The 11739-nt window shown below is 48.0% G+C and overlaps 1 protein-coding gene across 1 annotated transcript; it reads right to left on the bottom strand.

Annotated features, from left to right (window-relative positions):
* Positions 1-3882: 3882 nt before the first annotated feature.
* Positions 3883-11104, bottom strand: BAG2 (BAG cochaperone 2). The gene is made up of 3 exons (XM_035542954.2): positions 10832-11104; positions 5602-5711; positions 3883-4765 (listed from the first exon to the last, which is right to left on the bottom strand). Exons 1-3 carry the CDS (start codon positions 10996-10998, stop codon positions 4365-4367), a joined length of 678 nt encoding a protein of 225 aa, XP_035398847.1. The 5' UTR covers positions 10999-11104; the 3' UTR covers positions 3883-4364.
* Between the last annotated feature and the right edge of the window lie 635 nt (positions 11105-11739).

The raw sequence follows: 11739 nt of genomic DNA, 5'->3' as shown, positions 1-11739 counted from the left end.
CTGAGCGAGCTGCGCTCCTCTGACATCTGCTAATGTCTCTTGAGTAGCTCATTGGATACACGATTTAAATTTTGCCAGAATTCTTTGCTTTCAGCTGATAAAGCTGATAAAGTTAGTAGAAAACTTCAGTAACTTAATGCCTTAGTGAAGTAAGCATTCACTCAAGAGTACAGCTCTCAAGCATCTGTTGCTCCCGTGTCGTATCCATTCAGTGAATGGGTGTTCTCCCAGCAAGTGGGGCATCGTTTGGTGCGGAGCAGTAGTGCTAGGGATGTATTTCCAACTGGAAATAACAGACCTCAAGGTTGTAAGACTGGTCATGCTAAGATTTTTGTGCTTGTGGCTGTGGTTAATTAAAAGAAAAACAGGGCATTCCACATAAGACGTTTTTGGAGCTTTCTTATTTTCAGTGTTTCTTAAGGCAACGCTTACCTTTTTTGGTCAAAATGCACAAATTACCATACCGTCAGTGTCACTTCCTGATTAATTTTTTTATACTTCAGTAAAAATTGTCTTTTTTTTCATTGTTGGGCTATAGCACATCTGATGTAGTTTTTCTCTGCATCACTTCTGTAGCTGTACGTTGTACTGGAGGGAATTGAGTAGCTGGACATGCACTGCTTTGAGGTTATGCCTGGGTATACGCACATACCTGGTGAACGTGCACTTTGATGCTGTTAATTCATTAGTCAAGTGTATAGCTACCAGTTAACAGACTAATGCAATTAATTATTTGCACTGCTGGACCCTCTTGGGAGAACTCAGTCACACACCAAACTGACAAATATGCTTTGGATTCCAGCGGCGGTTCCTAAGCCGCTCCTGTTTTTCTAAATCTAATCATAAACCTCTGGCTAAAGTTGTAGTTCCTGAGCACGAGGTGTCCATCAAACAGAGCAACCACGGCCCAAGAGGCTTGATTTCATCAAAACCACCGCACTGTACTTCTGTAGAAAGTAACAGTTGTGCAAATCTTTCTTTTTTCATGCTCAAGTGGCATTTAACAGAAGAAAATACTTTTCACTTAAATATGGCATCCTAAAAGGTAATCAAAGTCATAAAGGAAAAAATGCAGGAATTATTAAATTTAAGATGAAAGGTGCTATGGTAAACTAAGAGAAACTTTGAAGCAGTTCCATGTCAAAGAGGGGTTCTGGACGAGTCACCTCAAAGCCAGGCGAGTCCTAGTGCTGCACGAGCCTCATCCTCAGGTTTGCAGCCGAAGGGGAATGCTGATAACTAACTCGTGGAGTGAGTGTTCTTGTTTCCTCTTCCTGACGCACATGTGGTTCAGCAGAACCAACTAAAGTTGCTCAAAAAAATAAAAATAGGACCAGGAGAAAAACCGTTGTCATTGCAAAGCTAAAGATGTGTTGTTACTAAGAAGTGACTTACTCTTATTGGCAAGTTCCCGTGACTCTAAATGGTTAAAATATTATATATATACACATAACTGTTTTTATCACCTTCATGAACTCAAGTAAATGTATTATATTTTTAGAAAAAGTCAATATAACTTACAGTAAATCCTCAAGTGGACAAATAAACGTTTAAAAATGAATATTGTGTGTATGGTGTTCCTGTACAATTCCTACAAGTTAGTTCTGCTGGTCTCTCGTCAGTGACATTACTTATATCATGCGACTTAAGCGCGTTTCTTTGATTACTATTTGGTCTGATTGCAGGTCACTATTTTTGTGGTTATATTAAATTGTCACCATATTAAACAGCAAGAAATTGCTGTAACCCTGTAGCTGTGCGACCTGACTCCGCCCAGGAGCGTGTGCGTGCCAGACTCCAGTTCGTGTGCTGCTAACAGTGGGATTCGAGGCAGCGCCCGCTGAGGTACCCTCCATGGAGTAAGTGTGGGCATCCCAATCCAACTAACACATTTTTCTGAGCTCTTGCCTCTCAGTTTCTTCACTGCAGAGAAAATACGGATTCTGTTCTGCTCCTTGTGGTCATTTAATCAAAAATAATCACAATTAATGTGGCTCATACGATGACAGGGCTTAAATCAACAGCCCATGCAAGGGCCTGATGCATTTTCTGAAAAGAAACAGGCAACCAGTCTGCTGATTTCTCTTTTATTTTTCTAATTTTTTCTTTAAACTAAAATAGAACTCATGGCATCTGGGTCTTCCTCTTACCCAGGCGTCTCAGGAATCTGGAAAGTAATGCACTGCTTCTTCCTCTTCCATGCAATTTAGCACACAGACAAACAATTTGCTTCCTTAACACCCAAACAGGAATTAATTAGCGATGTTTTAGGGAAGCGAGAACTTGAAATGTGAGAAAACTCACATTTTTATGGTCAGAATTTTTAGGTCAGGTAAGTGGTTACCTGCAGCTCAGTGTCTTGTCCCAGCTGCCTTATGCCCGCAGAACCTTGTCTGCTGTGTTCCGATATTTTTATTTTTTTTTTACAACAGACAGCGCTTGGAAGTCTTTCTTTTTTTATAACCTGTTCTTGATTTGATCATCTGTGGGATGCCAACTATGGTTAGCTATTTGGAGTTATTTTAACAGTGGGATTTTAAAGAGTCAGTATGAAACTGCAGCAAAATGCCCCGTAGTCTAGTAGTCTCTTTTTTTTTTTTTCCTGTGTCTTACAGTTGTATGTATGGAAGAAACTATCACTGTTTTTAAAACTAGATTGTTTTGATCTAGGGGATCCTTAATGGATGCAGCGTGGCTTCTTACCCAGCACTGAAGACGGTAACAATGGCTGCATTGCAGCCCTCCTGTGGGTCAGATGATGCAGGCTTTAGGGAAGTGGCAAACAAAGAATTTTAAAAATTAACCAGTAACAGGCCAATCTGAGCCTACACTAATACCTCATCTGTTGATCTGCAGATCGTGATGGCTTACTTCACTCTGTCCTTGAGAGCAAAATCACAGTTGTACTAGTGAGTGCTATAAAAATACTTCCAGCTCTTGATACAGTGAAGAGGATTACAGAAACAGGAAAAGAAGAAAAAAAAAAATCCCTCCTGGCCTAACCTTGTAATGGACTCTAAAAAAAAAAAAAATTGAAGAACTATTTTAAGCATCGAAACTCTATTTTCAACTCAACTATTCCAGTGTGGTTTCTGAGAGCCTTACATATACATTATTATTAAGGGCTTTAATGCTGTTAACTAGTCAACAACTTTACTTCTCTTGGTAAAATTTGCAGGCATCGAAACCAAAAGTAATTTCTGAAATACGATTATAAAATTAATTACTTTCAGGGAATAGTTACAGTCCAAGCCGAAAGCGTGGTTGTTTTGGAAGCACCCACCTGGAGGAGCACCATTTCTGCAGATGAGCTGCAGGAACACCGCCCGTGTAGCAGCAGAAGCTCCACACACCAAGGGAGCCGCACTTGTGGGCACAGCTCTGGCCCTCGGCATCCTCCCGGAGGCCGTGTCTCCGAGCAGCAGCCCAGAAGCCCGGGGTCAGGGGCAAGCAGCAGAGCCCCCGCATTCCCCAAGGGAATGGTGCCCCTTGGTGAAATAGTGGGAGAGCAGGAGGCAAAAACAAACATAGAAAGAACACCATTTCCTCAAGGAGTAAGCTACGTTAAACGTTACATCCTCCTGCACGTAACAACATCTGCCAGCTGAGAAATGAAACGCTTGGCTCTGTTGATCCACAGACGATGATGAGCAGTAGCTGATAAAATACAGATCCCCCTTCTATTAGCTTTAAAACAAAGCCACGAACTACCACAAATCGTGGGAGGCAGGACGGTTCGCTAGGCAGGCGCGGAGTGGCACAGCGCCAGAGCTGGAGCCTAGTCCTAGTCCCGTCTGTAACCCCCAGATAGGTTTGTTGCTCTGAACTTCCTCAGGGTAAGGAGCAGGACAACTGGTAAGGAGCAGGACATTGCACTGCCTATGAAAATACAATATACAGTTTATTCATTTTTTTTGGTTTATTGCCATAATTTGTCTTTTTTCCCCCAAAGTCCATTTCACACGCTATGTATACAGCAGAGAAAAGCTGAAATCTCAGTATATGACAAAACAAATTTAGTTGTTTTTTTTTTTTTTTAAAAAAGAGGAGAATGAAGGAAAGGCGAGACTTTGATGGTTTCTGACAGTTCAGCAGAAGCACGTTACAATTTGCAACAGAGCAACGTCAACTCTACAGAAGAAATCCTGACAGCGTTCTTTATTGCCGAACTAAAATGCCAAATACCATACTAAAATACCAAAACCCATTAAATGCCTGCACCTCGCAACCAAGGATACGTCGGTGCGCGTGCGCGGCGTCTATATGCGCGTGTACTCGTAAACAGGAATCGGTCTCAGCTTCCGTGGGCTTTTCGCGGGGACTCCGCCACGCTGTGGTTTGCCAGAAGCGGCCCCGAGGACAGCTTAATCCTGTTTGTTGTTGCACGACTGCCGAATGGACGACTTCTGGTGCTCCAACAACGTGATGGACTTCTCAGAATTCTCCAGGTTTCGGAGCAGAGTCTCTAGCCTTCGCTTGATTTTCTTCTGATCCTCGATCGCACACCCAATCACAACGGACTGAAATTTCTGATCGATGGGTCCTGCCGGCACGTCAGACGTGCACGCGCCGTAAAGCGACATTAGTCGGATTTTGGCGTCTTCCAAATCATCCAGAAGTTTATTGACAATTTCGTCGATCATCTTGGTGGCGTGCAGCAGGGATTCCTGCTGCTGCGCGTTCCGGATGGTTTCCACAGACACCTCCACAGTGAGGGTTCGGCCCATCAGGCGATTGGCGGTCAAATTCAGTTCTTCTCTCTCACCTCAAGTGGAAAAAAGAAAGCGGTCTGCATTACAGGCTGGTACTTCCCAGGGCAAATTACATCGAGACAATCAAACTACTACAATTTTGCAACAAAAAAAAGTGTTTGTTTTAATAACAAGTGACAATCTGTGAGATTACCAGGAGCCAGAGGTTAGATTCTGTGAAGTAAATAGGATTTAGGCAGATAAATTAAAAAAAACCCAATGTCTTATGATTTGCAGTGAGGCAGTAAGCTTCACTAGAAATGTAAGCAATCCTTTTGCACTGCTGCTAGAATGCTTGCTCTGTCACACTGAAGTAAGCATGTGATACCATCAGGAAACATTATCCAGTAACAAACCAGGCAAATTAAGGAGCTAAGCCACGAGAGATTTACACGGCACCCTGAAAGGCCACAAAGAGGAAACTGGTTCCTGACTACGAGGTGCAATTAGGGGTTAGTAAAAAAATGGATTTCTATTTTGTGATTTTTTTTTTCCTCCTGAAATACAGATTACAACAACCTATTTTACATGTAAGCCCTTGCAGAACCAATAAACTTCCAATTTAAGGCACCGAATATAAAAGATATAGAGTTAGGGACTACATTTAAAGCCGTCTATCACACACCCATGACAAATACCTCAATCATCAGGTTCTTGGAGGCCACACAAACCTTGTCACACTCATGCCTGTCCAGCAATCAAAGCCATGAAAACGCTTTGATTCAGAAGGGCGCCCCAGGTACAGGCAGGCCCCTCAGGAACCTCAGCTGGTGCCGGTGCCACGGCACTGAAGGCACGGGCTATTTCCAGCTGGGGTCAGTCCGGAGAGGATGGCAAAGCAGCTGCTCACCTTCGCTGATGTGCCTCATGTCCTGGCTGTTCTGTATGTTGTGGATCATTTCCAGCAGGGTTTCCTTCTCCTGTTCCATAGCAGACGCCGCGTCACGGAAAGCCTCTACCCTGAACGTGGTTAAAGCAAATAAAATCTTAGGTGAACATGTATTTTATTATTCAAAGTCCTTTTTAAAAACAAAATATAAAAAACAAACACAAAAATAACAAAACCAACCTTCAGTTCAAGAAGTACAGTCTGACTTCACGACCTTCTCCCATATCTTTGGTTTTCAAGACACAATATAATTTAAAAAAAATGAAGCAAGCAAAAAATAAAACTAAAAAGAAAGCACCACACTAATTTGCTCCGACTTAAATCTTTTGTTTTCCTGACAGCGCGGCTCTGTCCCCCTCCACGGTGAGCCTGGACGTGCAGAGCCTTGGGGATCGCTGCCACCCGCCTGCAAAGCGCCAAGAGCTATGGGACTTGTGACCCAGCGACCCCTTTGTATGGCGAGGAGAATGGGAGAGACCGAAAGGCTGCCACGTCCTGTTAACTTTATAAGGCTTTCCCTGCTCAGCGGCACGCCTTTTTTGTTAAGGGAACACGCGGGACCGCCTGCCCGCGCAGCCACTGGGGTTTTCTTTCCGTGAAGTGATGCAGCGAACTGGCAGGAGGAGGCTCGGTGATTCACACGGGATGAAGCTCTCGGCTGATCAGCTCCTATTTCTGGGCTGGCAGGAAAGCACCACCATGGCTGTCCCTCCCGAAATCGGGCTCCTTCCTCAGCCCAAGTCCAAGCCAAATCCTCTTCGGTTCCTCCCTCCCGCGTGCTTTCACAGAGCCACCGCACCAACCAAAGCTTCTGGTTCATCCTAATGCTTGGGAACACAACGGAGCACCGGCGCGCGGCGACTCGCTCCTCCCAGCCCCACACTTCCCGGGCACCATGGGATGGTGACGGCCCACCCACGGCCACCAGCAGATCCATTGGCATCAGGATGGAGCCAGCGTGACCTCCTCAAAGACGGGCTGGCAGCAGGGAACACCAGCGGCCAGAAGAGAGGGCAAAGGCAGGCAGAAGTGATAACACGGATGCAAGGAGTCGCACGTCACAGGCCCCACGTTCGTGGCTCTGTTTTACCAAACACTTGCTCTGCTTCGCTCAGTGAAAGCACGCGCTCCGGGCCTCTCCTTTAATGTTAACTCTACGGAGGAGTGGGAATAGTTAATGCGAAGCGAGTCCTTGCCAAGAAGGAATACTTGTAATTATTATTTTGGACGGCTTAGTAAGAGCAATGAGGCAGGTGGAGTCACCCCGTGCCTCAGACGTCTGCACTTTATAATTTAAGGAGCCTAGCGATATTTTCATAAAGGCCTTGCCGTGCCCTTAAAAATACCACTGTATTTTCACAACTTGGAAAATCCATTTCGGTCCCCAGAAAGCGTAAAGTTTGAAAGTGCAGAATTTCAATTTTAACAGAGTTTTTACATCGGCTCAGGTATGTCACTGCCCTGACTAGAAAACTAAAGGTCTGCCTTCGGGGAACGGATCGAGCCGTGATTTCCACAGGCTTTAATGGGTCCTATAAAGAATGTGAAAAGCTGCGCAGTCAAATATACTACGGAAAAAAAACCCACAGCAGTTCGAGCTTTGATTGACATTACTTTATAAAGCTCATACAAGCAAATCTTGAGAACTGCTTTATTTGCAACAATTACTTCTTGGGAATTATTTTAACCACTTTAACTGCAGTACAGAGTGCCCCTGGGATTTTTATTATTTTTTTTTTCTGGTGCATTTGCTTCCATAAACAATGGCCAAAATGAATGCTTACCCTGGCAAGGGATGCACCAGCTCCTGCCAGAGGAAATGGACAAGAAAGCAGCTCCTCACACTCCCCCAGTCCTACATTATCCCTTCCAAACATGTCCAGTTTGGCCAGTTGTTAGCAGCGTGCCAGGCTAAAAAAAAAAAAAAACTTAAAAAATAAACTCAACTTTGGCAGACCCCTGGAGGGCAAGATGGAGGCACCGTGTGGCAGCACGGCACACCCTGGCGCGTGGGTTTTCTGGCGAAGAGGAGGATTTTGGTTCCCACAGCAGCTAATAGGGGCCTCACCCTCACGGCCCTGTGCGACTTGGATCCTCGCTTGGTTTCCAGCACTACTGCTGATGGAATTACCATCCAGCGTTACCGCAGGGGCGTCAAAACCTGTGAAAATTCATTCAGAAGCTGGGAGGGATGACTTCTTGAGCGCAGCAGCGTCCCAGTGCTGTGGTCTGACAGAAGATGGAGGGAAACGGGCTGAGAAAGGCAAGACTGGAGGAATTGAGCAGCTGTAGCTACTGGGGACCTTGGTCTTGGGCAGGGCAGGATGGTTTCAGATACCTGTGCTCGAGGACAAAAGAGAAAACCAAAGCCTAGGCAGTCAGGAAGACAGTGCTACGCGCAGAGAGGATGCTGGGCAGGCTTGAATCAAGGTAAGATTTTGAATTCCTAGTGCAAGTTATCTCAGTGATCAGTTTCCTTTTTTTTTAAAAAAGGAAGGAAAACCCCACCATACATCAATATAACCTAAACTGGCAACGTATAATCTTTAGCCACGCCGAATGGAGACCAGAAAAGGTCACGAGAAGGTATCAAGTTGAGGGATCGCCACTCGCTCCAGCTCCCGCACCACATCCGAGAAAGACCCCGGCGCAGGCAGCCTTCCTCCCCTTACGCACTGCAAGACCATCAGGTCCACGCCGTCTTTTTCCTACCAGAGGGAAACACCCAGTCGCAGTTTCACTTGGAGCGCATTTCTTGCTTTGAACATCAACTCAGTATTCCATCGATCGCCTAAGACTGAAAAAAAAAAACCCACTCCGTACTTCTGATTTGCCTTGGTCTGTGAGCAATTAGACGTGCAGGGCCTTTTTTCCCTACATACCATTTACATGAGGAGAGCATTCCCCTGAGGAACAGGTGGACCAGCCTGTGCTTTTGTTTCCAGGCAAGAAATCCGATACCCGCTTTCTTGAGACAGCTGCAATAACGCGGCGTGGTAAGCTACGGGCTTACTTAAATAGCTTATTAAGGCTGGTGTGCTGGAGGTGAAGGTAAATTTTCAAAGGAAATGAGAAACGGCTAAAGATGGTGCAGCTTTTTTTTCCCCCCGAAACAGAGCTAAACACATTGTGCTAAGACAAAGCAGGATTTTTCACCCTGCCATCCTCAGCTGCTTGAACTGAGCTGTCCCATAAACACGGGAACGAATGAGGGGGAAAAGGGTTGTCCTGATGGGGAACAGAAGGGGAAAAATAAAATTAAGAATGGGATAAAAGGAAAAGAAAAGCAGGAGTGTGCGTTTCTACTGTATGTGTCACTATACCTAGAACTCCACGTTCATAACACAGCCACCGGGGCACGGTGACTCATGAACAGAAACTCTGGTCCCGCTTCCAACTGCTGCTGAGACTTCCTGGCAATGCAGGGCAAATACGGGCAGTGGGGGCACCAGAAAAGTCCGAGCCTTCGCAAACTACAGACCGGCCCCGCTGCTGGGCTCCTGCTGCCCGGCAGCCCCAGAGCTTCACCCAGCAGCACCTCTCCTGCTCCTGCTCCCACCGCTGGGAAGCCCGTCCCTGTGCTGGAGAAACCTGCCTGGGGATTAAGAACAAAACTCTGAAACTGCAATTCTGCCCCAGAGCAAAAGAAGCAAGCACTGATCTACGGAGAAGGGGTGTTCAAGGGGCTGCAGTCCCACTCCAGCCGTGGTTTCTGGCTTTCATGGTGGGAGGAAGGGGAGGAAAGGGAAGGCTCCTCAAAGCAGAGCACTTCCCAAAGGGGAGAGGGCTGCCGAGGGGTTCAGCCGACCTCAAGCAACTCGATGGCTGAGTCTTTTTAATTAAAGCCCTCGATGATCCTGTAGTACACTTTGAAAAAAAATATCACTTATTGTATTTACAAGTCACATCTCAAGGGATTATAGCCAAACTGAACCAGCTGGAGAAGGAAGAAGCATGGAAGCTCTTCCTCCTAGCATCCAAATTAGCTTTCAGATTAGGCATCTAGATTAGATACACGCAGAAAGAAATAAAACCTGAGTGACTTTAATCAAAGCGGCTTGACTCTTTTTTGCCATCATTCCACGTTTAGAAATACGCCTGTTTGAAAGACCCACAGCAAACTGGAAAGTTGAATTTCGGGCTTAGTTTCTGGTTAACCCATCTGTCTGCTTTGTTTCAGAGCTGCTCGGCAAATTTAAAACACGTTTTTGCATAGTCTACTGCTTATTTGGTTCAGCGTTTTGTAATCATACATTCACGCACCAGGTCTGGATGCGAGCAGCAAGGCTTGTTTGCAGACAGTCACTTTGTTTAGGCAAATTCGGAGAAGTCTGTGAAGGACTTCAAGGAGATTTAATCAAGCTAAGCGAAAGGGTAATAGACTACTACATGGAGTCCGCTCTTGAATAATGCAAAGTGATGCAGGCAGAAAGGGGAAAACACAGCTCCTAGATCTCCCAGAGCTCCTTTAATTATAGGAAAGGCCTAGAAACGTCCTGGGTGGCTCTGTGAAAGCCACTGATCAATATGCAGCTGTAATGAAGAAAGGGTGTGTTGAAACAGCAACGCCACGAGGTGAATCAGGGGTGCACCCACATTACCGAGGCAGCAATCCACCTCAAAAGGGACACGGTGTAATTAGGGAGAGCTGGGAGGACGAGGAAGATGATTAAAGGCACAGAATCATCTCTCACACGGCCAAACTAGGGATGGGGAAAGAAAAATAAAATGAAATGGGTCGCTTGGAGAACGTCCTGCAAGAAGAGGAGACGAGGCACGGTGCAGTGATGAAATGCGGCCCCTATTTGTCCGCATTGAGGAAACCGTAACTAAAAACCATAGGAAAAACCATAACTAAGCCGCAGAGGGCAGCGCTGTCAGCATCGTAGCCCACAGATTTCTCGGTTTCTGAGGTGGGAGCCCTCACAGTGCTGCTCACACCTGCGTCCACGGCTGGAGCTGGGCAGGTCTGTGAGGCTGATCACCTCACCCCGGCACCCAGCGCCACCCCAAAGCGCCTGGGCACCGTCAGGTCCCCCTCCTGACCCTTCCTGACTGGAAAAACCCCATCCAGGCGGCGGCGCTTTCCCTGAAAAAAGCCCGTTTTTAGGCGGGCGCGCCCCCCAGCCTCCCCGCCGCGCCGCTCCCCTCAGCTCCCCTCAGCTCCCCGCCACGTCCCCCCTCGGCACACCTGAGCTCCAGCTGGTCCAGGTTCTCCAGCAGGCGGCTGGACCGGTCCGCCATGGAGGTGGAGCGGTAGAAGCGGCCCCGGAGCTGCCCTGCCGACTGCTGCTGCTGCTGCTGTTGCTGCTGCTGCTGCCCCTCGCTCGCCTTGGCGCTGATCTTGGCCTGGGCCATGGCAGTCGCCGGCGGCGAGCGGGCGGCGGCTCCCTCCCCGCGTCCCGCAGGCGGCGACGGCAGCCGACTGCCAGCGCCCCGCTCATGGCCAAAGATGGAGCCCGCCCGCCGCCTGCCCCCGCGGCCACCCCGCCTCCTCCGCGCCCCGCCTCACGGAGCGGGGCCGCCGGGGGGGTTCGGGGCGCTGGGCTGCCCCTCGAGCCACGCCGAGGTGGGCTTGTCCCGTACTGGGAGCCCAAAGGGTGGCCCCGGGGCGGCCGGCAGCCCCGCGCCGCCATGGCGGTGCCTCAGGGACAGCCCCTCAGGGTCAGCCCCTCCTGGGCGCGGGGCGGCCCTGTTAACCGCCTGTGTCCAAGCTAATAACCCCCCAAATAGAAGGCTTAATGGAGAGAAAAGTGTTTAAACACAGAATCATACGGTATCCCCAGTTGGAAGGGACCCACAAGGATCATCAAGTCCAGCTCCTGGCTCCTCACAGGACCACCCAAAAAATCAGACCATGTGTCTGAGAGCATTGTCCAAATGCTTCTTGAGCTCCAGCAGGCTCAGTGCTGTGCCCACTGCCCCGGGGAGCCTCTCCCAGTGCCCGACCACCCTCTGGGTGCAGAACCTTTTCCTCACACCCAGCCTGACCCTCCCCTGTCCCAGCTCCATGCCGTTCCCTCGGGTCCTGTCGCTGTCCCCAGAGAGCAGAGCTCAGCGCCTGCCCCTCCGCTCCCCTTGTGAGGAAAAGATGCTTAC

Source organism: Cygnus atratus, chromosome 3, assembly GCF_013377495.2.
Source record: "Cygnus atratus isolate AKBS03 ecotype Queensland, Australia chromosome 3, CAtr_DNAZoo_HiC_assembly, whole genome shotgun sequence".
NCBI lineage: Eukaryota > Metazoa > Chordata > Aves > Anseriformes > Anatidae > Cygnus > Cygnus atratus.
Note: the sequence above shows the minus strand (reverse complement) of the source record. Positions and strands in the feature narration are given on the sequence as shown.

Bases quoted from the DNA above. Each gene is read 5' to 3' on its own strand.
- BAG2 (XM_035542954.2), bottom strand. From the start codon at position 10,998: ATGGCCCAGGCCAAGATCAGCGCCAAGGCGAGCGAGGGGCAGCAGCAG. The intron at 5,712-10,831 runs GTGTGCCGAGGG...AACCACGTTCAG, and splicing joins CTGGACCAGCTGGAGCTCAG to GGTAGAGGCTTTCCGTGACG. The intron at 4,766-5,601 runs GTGAGCAGCTGC...TTTCCACTTGAG, and splicing joins CATGAGGCACATCAGCGAAG to GTGAGAGAGAAGAACTGAAT.